The sequence below is a fragment of the Arachis ipaensis genome, chromosome B3, assembly GCF_059453495.1.
Source record: "Arachis ipaensis isolate K30076 ecotype BB chromosome B3, ASM5945349v1, whole genome shotgun sequence".
Taxonomy (NCBI): Eukaryota; Viridiplantae; Streptophyta; class Magnoliopsida; order Fabales; family Fabaceae; genus Arachis; species Arachis ipaensis.
Window position 1 is genome coordinate 27,584,676 of NC_142438.1, and position 15,545 is coordinate 27,600,220.

Below are 15,545 nucleotides of genomic sequence, written 5' to 3' on the forward strand. Positions count from 1 at the left end.
GTATTACAGCATATTCTTTACTCTTTACGGTGACACAAAACTCAAAATTGGCATGTACTTGCCAAAAACTAGAATCCTCTGTATTATTGTAGGGCACATATTCACACAATATAACTGAACACAATGAACATGCTATCCATTATCTAAAGCAATTTTAACTTGATAAATATTAATTAAACATTTCCTGAATACAGTATTACACATGAACAAGTTAAAACACCCAAAAGAAAATTTCATGAGATAAAGGCAAGCTACCAAAATTGTTATTTCGCAGCAGTATAAGCTCAACCGAACAAAATTTTTCTTACAATAATGAAGAGTCCTAATTTCTAACTATTTTATACAACACTCAGCAATATGATCTTCTTTGCTATATACAAAATGAATTGTGACTTATGTAAAATATATTAATAAAGAAAAAGTACAATCATAAATTCTAATTACATACAAATATGAATGGGTCTTAAGTTTTATTCCGTAATTGCTTCAATAAACCCTCCATTGATTCAATCTTTTGACTGAGTTCTTTAGCAATGGTAAGTTGCTGCCCAGAGGACTCTGAAATACCCTGAACATTCTTTGGGCTGCTTTTTGTAATTACTTGTAAACTTTGGAAAGTTGTGTGTCAACACCTCTCTTCTCTACTTACATTTTCTGGGCTAGATATCCACCACCTTTCAGCCATCTCTTGTGCCCCTTCAATTCTATGGTTATATCCACATTATCTGGCTTCTTCAATTTTGGAAAACTGGTTTCTTTCCCTTTGCTCAAACTTCCAACTGGCATAAAATTGACTAATAAGCAAACAATTTATAAAAACAAACACAAAACATGAACAAAGATGAAATCACAACATATAGCAAATATATTGGCTATGAAAAATCAGGTAACACTGTTTCATACCATCTTCTGAATTATCAACATCGGGAGGTGTTGTCTTGAAAATTGTTGCCAATAGTCCTGCTTGTAACTTTTCTAAGCCTTTACAAAGACCCTTCCCACGACCACCATCAGGACCAATTATTCCAAATCGATGTAGGAGGACTTCAGCATAGTTCATTCCCCACCAAGACGAATACCAGATACAGAAGCTGAGCCGTTCAAACAATGAGACTCTGTATCTTGTTCCCCCAATGGTATGACATGTACCATGTTTACATCCAGAAAAGGGATTGAAGGAGCATTTCAGTTCGTGTGGTGGACAAAATAACAATAACACCACCAAAGGTTCTATGAGTGGCACTAATGAACAAATCATTTCCAACAAACTACACTAGAGGCATTCCCTCGACATTCAATGGTGAAGACTCAAGAAATCGAAGTTGAAGGTCTTTAACTGCCAAACTTGCAGCACTGTCACTTCGCTAGAAGATTTGCTCTTAATGACCTCCAATTGTTTACTTTTTCCAGCCACTGCTATTTTCTCACCAACTCTCCCAAAATACACGTAAAAAGACAGAAACAGAAATTTATTAAAGTAATCAGGGATGCAAGAGAATTGTGAAGTGCAGGTGGGCCAGTACATGCTTCCAGAGATAAAGTAATCTGGGCTGCTTTGGCACTCCACTTTCTCTGGCTAGCATCAATTGGTTGACCTTCCTAAAGACAGAAACAAGCAGGATCCTTATCCAGTTTCAGTATTCTTAGTTTCATTGAGGGTGAATCTATATATGAGAAGTCTTCAATATGAAGGTTTGGACTATATTATCTGTGTTGCATTTAGAAATATCCAACTGGGCCTTGTCCACTCAGAGTGAAGAAAAGAGAGTTTACTGAGGAATCTGGTAAAATATCACCAGAATTGACAACAATTCTATCAGCTAAGAAAAAAGATATTCTAAGGCAAGCTTCTTCCTGAAGATGAATCTGGAAAATAATGAAAGATCAATAAAGAACATAATCTATGACCGTAGCAAATATATAGGCATAGCAGGCAAGTTACTTGTTGAAATAAATTGCACATACCATAAGAGGCTGACAGTTAATAACAGTTTGAGAAGCAAAAAATGGTGGAAGTGGAGAAGGCACAATCTGAAGGGAATGGAGGCAGATTAGAGGAGTTCCCTCAATCAATTGCCACTGTTGTTCTCCAAGTGGATATATTGGATGGCAAAAGCTTCTAGCTACAAGAGGGAGAAAATAAGATTGAATAAATTTAATCAAGCAAGGAATATATGCATGAGTTTAGGCATCATTTGTGACAGGCACAATGGTGTCATTTGATCCTTGTAGTAATCCCCATTTAGTAGGACAAGGTTTTGTTGTTGTTGTTGTCGTTGTTATCGTTAATGCGAAGGTATGTTATATTAAATAAATGTTATGCCATCATTGTCTAACTTTTTCAATAAATTTACAACACATTACTGGACAACACCGAAACAAAATTATCCTTATTAGTATTGCAAAATTAAATTAATAAAGCATTACCAAATTCTGGCACATGAAAAGACTCTCTTTTAACAGAATGCATAGATGGCTGCACTAACGTACATGGCAGGTGTGAAAACTTGTCACTGCATTTCAAGAAACATATACAATTCAGTAATAGTGAAAACTATTTCAACAGTCAGCATGGAAAATCGAAACCATCATTATGACTATAGCAGACTAAAAAAACCAGGTAGGGCACATTGCTAATAGTTTGCTTTCTTGTTTCCCACTCTAAATGAAATTATTTGCTCAAGAGCCAACCAAGGATATCTAACAACAAAAGTTATAGGTGCCACACAGGCCACCACCCATTCCCAATATTTTTCACATTGGCTAATATGTTTTTCCTTTTCTTTTTCGTTTTTTTCCTTGTTAAAGGAAGAAATATTAATGTCAGGGAAGAAGGATAATGCAAACAAGGAGGAGGACAAGAGATCCTCAATACAAAGATTAGCATGACAAAATATTCTTTAGAACAATAAAAACTTTCCAATCTCTCCAAGATGCACCAAGTAGAAGCAAGACACCCAACCCTGTCCCAGATGGCTTAAAGATATTTTTAATATCTATAAGTCATTTTGGCCTTTGTCCCTCAATCTTTTCTTTCTTTGGGTCTGAGTTTTGTTCCAACATTATGTTTTTGGTCTCTATTATTAGACCAGCACCATTCAGCGGTGATATTATAAAATCCAAAAGAAGGTATATAAAATATTTACAAGGACCCCAAAAAGAAACTTCCAATATATGTAAGGACTAAATATTGGAGAGTTTAGACTTACAATGATCAAAGTTTAGAACAGCAGGACTAAGAACTAAATATTGGAAAAGCCTGCTGACAAACGCCAAGACATGTTTTTTGAGGGACTAAAACCAAAACACCCTATATTAATTTAAATCCTTTTAGATTAGTTTGTATATATTTTCCACTCAAAGTCCTATTAACACCGATAAACAATACCAAAGACCCATGAGCAAAACAAGATTAGTTAATTACTTAATCCTTTCAATAGTAGTTATTCGGGCAGAGCATATAACACAAACCTTAAACATAGATCTGCAATGGTAATCCTGGTCAAACTACTGTCATTTTCTCCCTCCGAAAGACTTGCCTGCAAGTAAAATATATAAACAATTAATTGTTCTCCAGGGGATGCCAGAAATATTATGGCACATCAAAGGACCAATAGGCACAGCAACTTGCCAATGCAGAGAGAACTAGATAAACATTTTTCATTAATGTATTTAAAATCAGCAAATGCTGAATAAGATCATCCAAGATAAACATGTAGAGGGAGTTTCTCATCTCTGGAATATGAATACTGAGATAATAACTAAAGATTTTTAACCTCATCAAGCCAAATTGAAATACATTTTCCAAATTTACTGTGTAATACTTCCAGCATAAATCTGAAACTGATTTTCTCAAAGGTGGGAAAAGTTAAGGCAATTGAAACCTGGGCCTTCAAATTTACATCTCCCCTGTTTAGACAGACAGATAATCCTGTCATAAAGCGGAGAAGTGCACAAAGTCCTGCACACATGATATATTAACTCATACAACATTTGTGGCACTTGTATCAATTCAATATGGATACATGTAAAAAGTGTCCTTTTAATTACCTGGCTCACTTAATGCAGGGCAAAGAACTTCTGTGATGTCCAACTGAAACTCAAGCCCAAGTGGACTGTTGGAGACTGTTCTCTTAATTGTGATCTGGGGGATAGCAAACATAATAACATATCATGAGTCAAGAATCTTGGCCTTTTAGAAGAAAGTAGATTACAATAATTAGAGGAATTGTATATATGCTTCTCCCGATATTCCTTCCATCTGATTGTTTGTGCTGCATCTCTCCGCAACCCTGCCTACCCTGCTATTTACCAAACAAATCAGGCACCACTACTGCACTTGGTAACCTTTCTCAATTAGTATTTATTTGAAAATTTTTATTTTTACTATAATATAAAGCTGTGTGTGTGATGTAGTTTCTTTTTCCCCTTTTCCTTTGCTTCGAAGTAGCTTTAGCTTGCTCTCTTTGAATCCCCATCCTCACCCAAACGGCTCATTCTCTCTTCTTCTGTGTGTTTTGCTCTTCTAGGCTTTCTCTCTTGTGCTTCATAAGGTAACCATCCAGCTCTTGTCTTTTCCACAAGCATTCAATGTCATTTCAGTTAAGTTTCTCACACACTGTCCTCTGCACTGCAGATTCTGCTGGAATCTCTAGGCTCATTGTTTGTGAAGTGAAGAAGAGAAAATAGGAGAGGAGATCAGAGGAGTAGGATATCGTCCCGAGGGGCGGGGCCCTCCTCGGAGGCGCCACAGAGGCGGATCATGCGGACACAGACGGCGGAGAACCTCGGGGAGTCGATATTCGACAGTGAGGCGGTGCCCTCCTCTCTTGTGGAGATAGCTCCCATCCTCCGTGTTTCCAATGAGGTCGAAAAGACGCAACCCATGGTTGCTTATCTCTGTATGTTACTCCACTACTCCCTACTCCATCTTCCATGAAATCGGATGGAAGTCCACAGTCAGTGGCAATGAGGAACATTCAAATTGAACATGCACATCAGACAAATGATTTCTATTTGCAACAAACTATTAATCCATATCCTAAACTAGTATCTCTTCATAGATCTTTATTTTTATGATGCATAAGGATCTCTCAACAATCAACAGCAACAATGTTAAAGTTGAAAGGCTGGAGAAAGATAGAAAAATGTGGAGTCCAGCTAAGGCATGAAGTGAATCAATTCAAATTTCCCAACTCTGTTAAACAATAGTTTTCTGTCTTCATTTTCATTTTCAATTGTGTACATCCATTATAAAGTTTAACAACTACAAGCATCAGATAACTAGTAAAATACTAATGGTAGATGTTACTCAGCCACACATAACAACATAATCTTAGTAATGATAGTGTCAAACCTTATCAGCAAAACCATAACCACTACCCTTTGAAGAGGCACTTGATGGCGTGATGCTGCATACAATAGTATAAAAAACTTACTAGCTAAAGAGAAAAAAGCATCACTCTACAACAAGATTTCTCAGAAACTTTCAGCAAGATACAAAAAATGGGCTAGTGGGGATGATAAATAAAATAGATTGATACTTTTGTCTTTTGAGTTCTTGAATCTCATTTAGTGAAATAAAATAGACTCTTATTTTAAATTATATTTATTAATTAGTATATATTAAAAAAAAACTTATCTTCTTTTTATTTTACAATTTAGATGATGGCGTCAAAATCATACACTTTAAAAATTAGGAGAAGCCATACACAAATTTTTTGCAGTAAAAATAAATCTTTATGTTAACTTAAATTTAATAAATGGAATAATAATCACTCAAATATTTTTTTTACAATCGTTTTTAATAATAGAATAGATCAAATAATTATATTTGTGTTAAATTAAATGAGAACAAATCAAATCTAGTAACTATAAAATCTAAAAAGAAATCAATTTACAATTAATAAATCTAAATATTTAATATTGTCATTGATCACAGTAAACAATTGACCTTGGTGCAGTCTGAAGTGTAATGTACATTACATTAGTTTTTATTTTTGGAACTATTGTTATTCTAATTGACTCTAGTTAACTGGACCATTAATTGATCACCTACACGGCTACACTTTCCTTAAATGAATACAGCGTTCCAGGCGCATAGCAAAATCCTAAACAAGAACTAGTAGAACTGTAAAAGGCAGCACCTAAAGAAACCATAGGAACAGAAAATCAAAAACTTAAATTCATCATTGAATAACTTAGAAACTTAGTACTCCTCCCATGGACTCTAAACATTCCTCAACCAGTTGTGGCGCCACACCTGCATCTGTTCTTCTTTGCTCCCTCTCCCGGTTCCAGTTTGAAGCACAAACAGGAAACAGCTATATCAAGATTCAAGTGTCATTCTTTCTTCATCAAACCTAACATTGTTGAAAATCATCTCATTCCTACCCTTCCACACAAACCACATCACCGCAAGAAACTCCTTTTCTTACTCATACCACTATCTACCCAAGCGTCAAAGCATTCCTTAGAGGAACCCTGCCAAAGAAAAGGTAGTGCACGGTTTCCAGTTCACCCATACACAGCACACAATTTGCATTCCTTTGTTCTATCTTTTTTTTTCGGTTTCTAAGAATTTAACAGAGTTGCTTTCCAGGGTTAAGTTACAAAGAGCATGATGACCATATATACAAGAATGACGAGGATCGATGATGAACGAGAAGTGATGCCACCGAGAGTTTTTCTGATGCCACCACCCATGGTTATTGGTTTTCCACCATTTTATCACGCTGCTCAGCCAAGGTTTGTGGAACGGCTGCCCCTTCTAGAACCTAGTCCCAACAGTTCGGTTGTGATCAGGCAAGTGTGGGCTGCCAACGCTGATTCTGAGTTCCAAATCATAAGCAGCCTGATTGACAAATATCGATTTGTCTCCATTGACACTGAATTCCCCGGTGTAGTCATCCTGCCCCGCAACAAGAATTACCGGAATCTTGTCCCAGAAGAAACTTACCAAGTCATGAAGGCCAATGTGGACGCACTCAAAATCATTCAGCTTGGACTCACTCTGTCAGACGAGCACGGCAACCTCCCTGACCTAGAAACCAACAACATAACTCACTACATCTGTCAGTTCAATTTCCGAGACTTCAACCTCATGCGTGACATCCACGCAAAGGACTCTGGCAGTGTTACGCAGCCAGGGCATCGACTTTGCATGCAATGCAGTGGCTGGAGTTTCTTCGGTGCATTTTGCAAAGTTGGCAGCAGCATCCGGGCTGCTGTTCAACAAAGCACTGACATGGGTCACATTCCATGGTGCTTATGATATCGGATATTTGGTGAAAATTCTGACGTGGGGTGTTCTTCCAACAAGCTTGGAGGAGTTCTTGGTGCTTGTAAAAGAGCTGTTTGGGGGAAATGCTTATGATGTGAAGCATGTGATGAGGTACTGCAATGGCCTCTATGGCGGTTTGGAGAAGGTGGCTGACACACTTCAAGTGGACCGAGTTGTTGGGAAGTGCCATCAGGTTGGATCGGACAGCTTGCTCACCTGCCACACCTTTCACAAGATTAGAGGAACTTATTTTTTAACTAATGATAATGGGTTTAGGAAATATGTTAATGTATTTTTTGGGTTGGAAATTGCTAAAGCTTAATACTCTTAAGTTGAAAGAAATTATCATCATTAAATTATTCATTTAACAACATTTTGTCTATGAATTACAAAGTTGATACTACTGGTTTTTTTTTCTATGACAATTGTTTATAGCACTTGAATTGGTTGTTTTTTGGATATGACAAAGTTCTTTTATAACACTTCAATGGTTGTTTCATGGTTGTCTTTGACTCTCTTCTACGGTGACCAAGTTTATATTTAAGTTTACAAACAGCTTTCAATAGACTTTCATTATTATTTGCCTTTGAATTTTTAGCAAACATGTTAAGATTTTATTATTGGCTTCATCATCTTATGAGAGTTACTAAAGGAGTGCAGTATTACAGCATATTTATTTTTTAACGTGAGTTGCAGGTCCTCAATGTCAAGAACCCAATAGTTACTGCCATTTTCAATAACAAATGAGGGAGTTGTCAATGTTAATCCATACTCCTTAACTGAATGACATAGCTCAACAACACATAAGAGAGCTCCCAGTCATAAAGCATCCTCCAGGGTCCGACGCACTTACTCCCAAATCAGAAATTGGCCTGTCTTGATCATTGAAAAATTGCAGCCTATAACAATCTTGCTCACTAAGCATAAAAACCTAAATAGTTGCATATTCTCGAGAATCAACAAACCACTATTTAAAGACACTGGTGTAACCCTGAAATATATTCCACACACGTGTTCCTCTTTGTGCAAAACAAGACTGCTTTCGCCACAAAATAAGACATCAATTTGGTGGTTAGGTCCTAAGTCAAAGATAGGAAGCTCATTTCAAAGAAAGGCGCTTGGAGCATGTCCTGAGCTGAGCTTTGTCCAACTCTTGTTCTTTGACACAAAAAAAAAAAAAAAGCAATAAATAAACATCACAACCACAATGGCTCCCAGATAAACCTTACATACGATAGTGTAAGCACACTCCAAGATGTGAAATCGATAGTGGTTATTTCACTGCAACTTCAAGGATGAAGCTAACACTAGATAGTGGTTCGTAAGTAACAAGTGACAATATTTATGGTAAAGTTTAAGACTGCCACATAAGAATTTAAAATTTTCAACAATCTATTATCAAATTGAAACATGTGAGAGATGATAAATATTCACATACCTACCAAAAATCTAACTACATGCTACAACTAATGAAACCACCACCAGGAATATGCCTTAAAATCCTATTTTAAAGTAAAAATAAGTGGAACATAGAACTTAATCTTTTAAGCAATAACACAATGCAACAAAAATGTTTCTAAGAATCATCATCGCCAGCAGCCTTGGACGAGGTTCCGGTCTTCTTAGGAAGCAAGAGGTTGTGAATGTTGGGCATCACACCACCGTTGGCAATTGTTACATCTCCAAGAAGCTTGCTTAACTCTTCGTCATTTCTAACCGCCAATTGAATGTGACGTGGCACAATTCTGGTCTTCTTGTTATCTCTCGCAGCGTTCCCAGCTAACTCAAGAACCTGAAAATGCCATAATAATATTAACAACTTCAGAAACACAAATATACATAAAATTCGAGCTCAGTCCTAAATCAGAAACATTAAGCCTAATTTAAAAGTAAACTTAATATTTAACATTAAGCCTAAATCTGTAACTATACAACATTGTTTATAATTTATAAATAAAAAAAGGACGTTATTTTAGCCCAAAAAATTGACAACTAAAAAATATCCTACACGTTAAACATTGCAGAGAAGAAAATGTCTTAACCCCCAATTAGAATATTAACATTGAATCATGAAACCCTAGATTCAACATCGAAGATGCAAACACATTAAATAAAAGGAAAAACCCGATCAGGAAGAATTGAAAGGATAAAAATCTACAATTCTTAAATTCATATCAACGGAAATCCAATATACTGGAAATTTCGAGAAATCTCAAAACCCTAGAAATTAACAAAAAGGAAAGCAAAGAGATTAAGGAATAATTGAAACCAAGCAAAGGCAAAATTACCTCGGCGGCTAGGTATTCAAGGACGGCGGCGAGGTAAACGGGGGCGCCGGCACCGACCCGTTCGGCGTATTTTCCAGCCTTCAGGAAACGGGCAATACGACCAACGGGGAATTGAAGACCGGCCTTGCTGCTCCGAGAGGTGGCCTTCTTGGCGTTGCCAGATCCTAATGTTTTGCCTCGACCCGCCATTGACGAATGTTTAATGCTTCGGTTTAACGGAGAGAGAGTGATCCTTTGAGCGGTTAGCGAGAGAATATTAATGGATGAATGAAGGCTCAGGCGGTTGCAACATTTATATATAGCATGTTGTGTGCGACTGAACTTGTGGCCAATCAAATTGAACGACGCGGATCGTGCTTTTTCACTGTCAGATGGGTGCAACGTGGACGGTCGGGATAGGGTTGGAATCATAGATCCGTGTTATGACTTATGACTTACGTTCGTTTTGGGCAGTGACTGAATTGACGAAAATGCCGCCAAACTTTTAAATTTTTTTCTTAGAAGGTGAAAGTTTGAAATTTTTTTTAAAAAAATATAAAATAATCACTCAAATCAATCCTAAAAATTTTAAAATTAATATGATACAGATATGGATGTTCATTCAATTAATGAAATGTGACTTTGATTTATTATATGGACAGATTAATTTTTGGCAAATTCTAAGGTATAAATTCAAAAAATTATCTAAATATATAGATTTTTCGTGTATAATTTAGATAGGAAGACATATATTATTCTGTTATTTCTGTATTTGTTAAGTAAAACAGTTGTCATTATGATGAGTATCAAAAATAGCATAAATTTATTTTCACTAATTAAAAATAATGTAATGTAATGTGATGTGAATTATCTTATTAAATTTCGTTGAGATTGTTGTCTTTTTGGACAAATAATGTATATCTTTTAATGTTAATTATTTTTTTATTAGATTTTTTTTATCTGGCTTTTGTTTAAGATTAAAAAACGGTTATTATAAATAAATTATAAAAAAGTTTTATGATCAAATAATAAAAAAAAATGACATATAATATTTTTTTTGTTAGTCAAATTACTTTGTCTAACTTTAAATATTTAAACAAAAAGTTACCAATTTAATTATTTTTATTTTATTTTTTAAAAAATAATTAATTTAATATGTTTAATTATTTTTTTATTTGACCAATTCGACCTGACCTAATCGAATAAGGTAGGCTACTTGACCTGACTACTTGACCCGTTGCGAATAGAGTAGAGATAGGTTCGGGTTTGCTTGTGGGTATGATTGGGTGTACCCTACCTTATTTTATCTGCACCAATAAAAGAAGTACGAGTTGAATCCATAACCTCTCTCATATAATAGCTTAGAGTAAATGAGTAACCACTAAGCTAGTTAGTTAAATTAGTAATTTAAACCATTTGTATATTTATAAAATTAACATAAAATAAAAATAAAATTCATATATCATTCAAAAATCTTAAGACCTAAGTGTCGTTTCTTAAGAACCTGATGATTATGGTATTTGAAATTTTATGTTGGATTTTTTTAAGATTTTATTATTATTAATTTTAATTTAAACTTTATTTTTTATTTTTTATTTTATTAATATGTATAAGATTTGGAATGATTGAAATTTATATTTGCTTGAAAAAATTTAATTTTTTTGTTGGCAGGATAAAATAGGGTTTAGAACTTTAGGGTGCGAGTAGAGTTGGAGTTGAGAGATTCTCGATCCACAAGTAAAATAGAGTAAAATTTTTAAAAAGTTTTCAACCTGCAGATAGAATTAAGATAGAGTCCAAACCCTTGTTTAATCTACTCATTGTCAGTCCTATATGGGATTAATACTTTGGCAAAAATACACTAAAATAAATTTTGTTAAACATCAATATATTTATAATTTGAAATACCCAAAAAAATATTTATAATTTAAAAACTAAAATATTATATATATATATATATATATATATATATAAACTAATAATTTTACTTATATTTATAATAATTACGTATAAAAGTTAAAATAAAGAATATGAATTAGAATTTGTTACGGATTCGGCCCACGGATCCTATACCCGGAACGGTCCCCGAACCCGATTACCCGGGTCCGACCCGCTTCGCCCTTTCAGAAGGCCCGAAACCGACCCACTAGAGCTCCTAACCAACTTTCGAATTCAAACGTCGGCTTTTTTATCTAAATACGCATGAAAAAATGATTTATTCCCTAAATACGCATGGTTTGAAATTGTGCTCAAAATACGCACATCCATTTCATCTCTGCCGACCACGAAATGGATTCTAACTCCATTTCACAAGAAGCACCCACGAAATGGACCTGGTGTATGTCAGAAAACAACTCAAGCCCACCTTCCACGAAATGGAACATATCACAGGGGCATCCACGAAATGGCCAAGCCGTCCCTGGCACAAACGAATTGGTGGACATTAGCTGAGCTAACAACGAAATGCTTTTATATACTATGTTCTTATAATAAGCGAGTTTAATTATTTTTAGAAGGCACTTCAATATATAGAAGAGAAAAAAATTATTTGCTAGTATTTTAGCCATTTATCAGTTAAAGCAGTAATAAAAAGTCATCTTAATTTTAATTATATTTTTCAAGTAATATCAAAATTTCTGTAATTATAGTCATCTTAATTTGTAGTGTTTGTTACTATAAAATAATAGAGCAATTTACGTAAATAAAATGTTTGGATTCTAATTTTATGCAAATACAACTTTTGAAATATGAAGATGCAAATGCATCTTTTTATATGACAAATGTTGTTGATTTTTTTTATAGTGCTCTAATTTTTCAAGTATTTTATTAATTTTTATGATATTTTTATTATTTTTTGTTAATATAACTTTTTTTTTATCTTTTACTACATTATATTTATGTTGTGTATGAAATTTTTTATTTGATTTTATTCATATGAATTTTATTTATTTTTTATTGTATTTTTTTCATATGATATATGTTGTTGGTTTTATGAAATTTTTCTTATTTTTTATCTGTATAATTTTTTTTATTTCTTTGATGTACTCTATAAAAAAGACAAAATAAATAAAAAATTAATCATAAGTAACAATATAGCCATAAATAATGAAAATTTATAGTTTAAAATAATACTAAATTAAAGAATACTGACAGTGCTAGAAAAATTATAGAATATTTTATTTTTGTTTAAAATTATAAAATTGATAGTACTCTCTTTCATATTTTTATTTTTTATTATATTTATTTTACTATGATAAATATTTTTATATATTATCTAAACATATAAATTTAATTGGATATTCGTGAAAAAAATTTTACACTTTCATGCATCAAAATTAAATTTTTAAATATATATATATATATATATATATATATATATATATATATATATATATTCCATTGTTCTTCCAAGTTTGATGTCTATTATCTGTTTGTTTTGATTCATATTCAGTTCTAATATCTCACTCCTCTATTTTGTGGATGCCCCCTGTGATATGTTTCATTTTGTGGAAGGCGGGCTTGAGTTGCTCTCTGACACGCAGCAGGCCCATTTCGTGGGCGCTTCTTGTGAAATGGAGTAAGAAACCATTTTGTGGTCGACAGAAGTGAAATGGGTATGCGTATTTTGAGCAGAATTTTAAACCATGCGCATTTAGGGAATAAATCATTTTTCCATGCGTATTTAGGTAAAAAAGCCTTCAAACGTCTCCCTTATCTTAGCCAAATAAGATAAGATAAGATATTCACCATCACCTATAAATAGAGGATCCAACTCTCTCCAGGTATTCATTCATTCCTCACACCTTCTACCTCTTAGATCCATTATGACTTGAGCGTCGGAGTGTCTTTGCAGGTACCACCCCCTTGCTCCAGTCAAATAATCCGGCATCTGCTTCAACCCGCAAGTTCTCGATCCATCTCTCAACCCGTACCAGAGACATCTTGTACAAAATTCAATTAAAAAGTTAATTTTTTTCAACTAATTTCAATCAATATCAGCCATTTTTTTTAAAATTATATTATTTATCTTAAAAGTTAAACCCTTAAGTCTCTAAAAAAATTGAGAATTTTATAATTAAAAAATAATTAATGTTAGATAACTAAAAATTAATTTTTTATTATTTAATATATAAATAATATTATTTTATCTCAACCAATTTTTGAAGATAAAAATAATAATTTTATTTATATTTAAAAAACTAAGCATCAGTTTAGTAATTAATTAATTGACTATTTTAAAAAGAACATTATCACTATTTTTTATTTTTTTTAAGTTTTGATACTAAATTAAATTTAATGCGATATATATAATTGCATATTAAATTTAACAAAATATTTTTTTAACATAATTCTCAAAAAAATAATTTATAATTTAATATAAAAACAAAGATAATATAGTAATAAAATCAAATATATTCATTTATATATAATTATTATTAATTTTTTATTACTCAGGAGGCAAGTGTTCTCTCTCTCTCTAATCTAAGTCTGTTCCTTTATATAATTATTATTAATTTTTCATTACTTAGGAGGCAAGTGTCCTCTCTCTCTCTAATCTAGGTCTGTCCCTTGTTAGTGGATTTTGTTTTTTCGAGTCACAAACGAAGAGGATTGGTCTAATCTAAAATTCTATTCGATCAGGGCTAAATTTTGATTAGTATATGAATTGAAATAAGAATTTAAATCTACTTCTAATTGATAATGCAACATTGTTCATTTTTATGGCCATAGTCTAATATTAGTTGACTGTAGTAGTTTAATTTTGAATTTAAGATTATCTGAATAAAATTACTATTCCTAGTCATAAAAAAAGTAGTGTTAATTAATTCACGAGAATTATCCACATCAATGTTTAAGAATTTCTTTTTTAAATATTTTAGTTTTCAATAAATTTTGATTATTAAATTATTCTTTAAATTTTTATTTTGTTATAAAATTAATCTTTATTTTAAATTATTTATTTATATAGAAATTCATAATTTTATTAAATAACAACCGAAATTAGTTTGATAAATTTTAAAAAATTACATCATAATTAATTTTTTTGACAAAATAAAATTAAATATTAGTAATTGACATATAATAATTAAAATTTGTTGATTTAAATATTAGTAACCGACTAACTGACATAGTAATTCAAATTCAACTTTTTTTTAACATCGAAATGGTCAAATAAAAAATAATTAAGCATATTGAATCAATTAATTTTTTAAAAATAAAATAAAAATAATTAAATTTGTACCTTTTTGTTTTAAAGTTAGACAAACGAAGTTTGATCAACAATAAAAAAATATTATATGTCATTTTTTTTATTATCTGATCATAAAACATTTTTTTATGATTTATTTATAATAACCGTTTTTTAATCTTAAAAGAAAGCCAGATAAAAAAGATCTTAAGAAAAAATATATAATTAACATCATCGGACATACATTTTTTTGTCCAAAAAACCAATAATCTCAACGAAATTTAACAAGGTAATTAACATCACATCACATTATATTATTTCTAATTAGTGGAAACAAATTTATGCTATTTTTGATACTCATCATAATAACAACTGCTTCACCTGATAAATACAAAAATAGCAGAGCAATACGTACTCCTATCTAAATGAGACACTAAAAATCTATACATATAGACAATCTGAATCTATACCTTAAAATTTACCTTAATTTTTTTATGATAAGAGAATGAAACTTCCAAGTTCAACTGAACTTAAATAAAATTAAAAAATAAATATTATGCGTGTATAAATTGTGAGGAGGTCTCAGACAAAAGATATACAACAAAAATATTCTTCTTTTTTTTTATATATATGCTACAATAAACTATCTCTCTTTCTCTAAGTCTAAGCTGCAACATATATAATATTAGTAAATATATATTATTCACTTTTATTATATTGAGATAATTATATTAATGAAAATTAATATTAAAGTTTTCTATTTATATTTTTTATTTTATATTTATTTTCTCTTCTTTATTTATTTATT

At 32.2% G+C, this 15,545-nt stretch overlaps 2 protein-coding genes, 1 long non-coding RNA gene and 1 pseudogene across 3 annotated transcripts; 2 read left to right on the top strand and 2 right to left on the bottom strand.

Annotated features, from left to right (window-relative positions):
• Window positions 1–231: 231 nt before the first annotated feature.
• LOC107630132 (uncharacterized) lies at window positions 232–4,694 on the bottom strand. The gene is made up of 7 exons (XM_016333187.3): window positions 4,051–4,694; window positions 3,885–3,961; window positions 3,472–3,539; window positions 2,428–2,513; window positions 1,966–2,123; window positions 904–1,866; window positions 232–779 (listed from the first exon to the last, which is right to left on the bottom strand). The coding sequence occupies exons 1-6, from the start codon at window positions 4,160–4,162 to the stop codon at window positions 1,720–1,722; spliced, it is 648 nt and encodes a 215-aa protein (XP_016188673.1). The 5' UTR covers window positions 4,163–4,694; the 3' UTR covers window positions 232–779; window positions 904–1,719.
• LOC110270062 (uncharacterized) lies at window positions 4,432–5,026 on the top strand. The gene is made up of 2 exons (XR_002359068.2): window positions 4,432–4,553; window positions 4,637–5,026. It is a non-coding gene; the product is annotated as an uncharacterized LOC110270062 (long non-coding RNA).
• Window positions 5,027–6,088: 1,062 nt separating this feature from the next.
• Window positions 6,089–7,927, top strand: LOC107632841 (putative CCR4-associated factor 1 homolog 11 pseudogene; annotated as a pseudogene).
• Window positions 7,928–8,650: 723 nt separating this feature from the next.
• On the bottom strand, window positions 8,651–9,822 carry LOC107630133 (putative histone H2A.1). The gene is made up of 2 exons (XM_016333188.3): window positions 9,571–9,822; window positions 8,651–9,074 (listed from the first exon to the last, which is right to left on the bottom strand). The coding sequence occupies exons 1-2, from the start codon at window positions 9,757–9,759 to the stop codon at window positions 8,859–8,861; spliced, it is 405 nt and encodes a 134-aa protein (XP_016188674.1). The 5' UTR covers window positions 9,760–9,822; the 3' UTR covers window positions 8,651–8,858.
• Window positions 9,823–15,545: the final 5,723 nt, after the last annotated feature.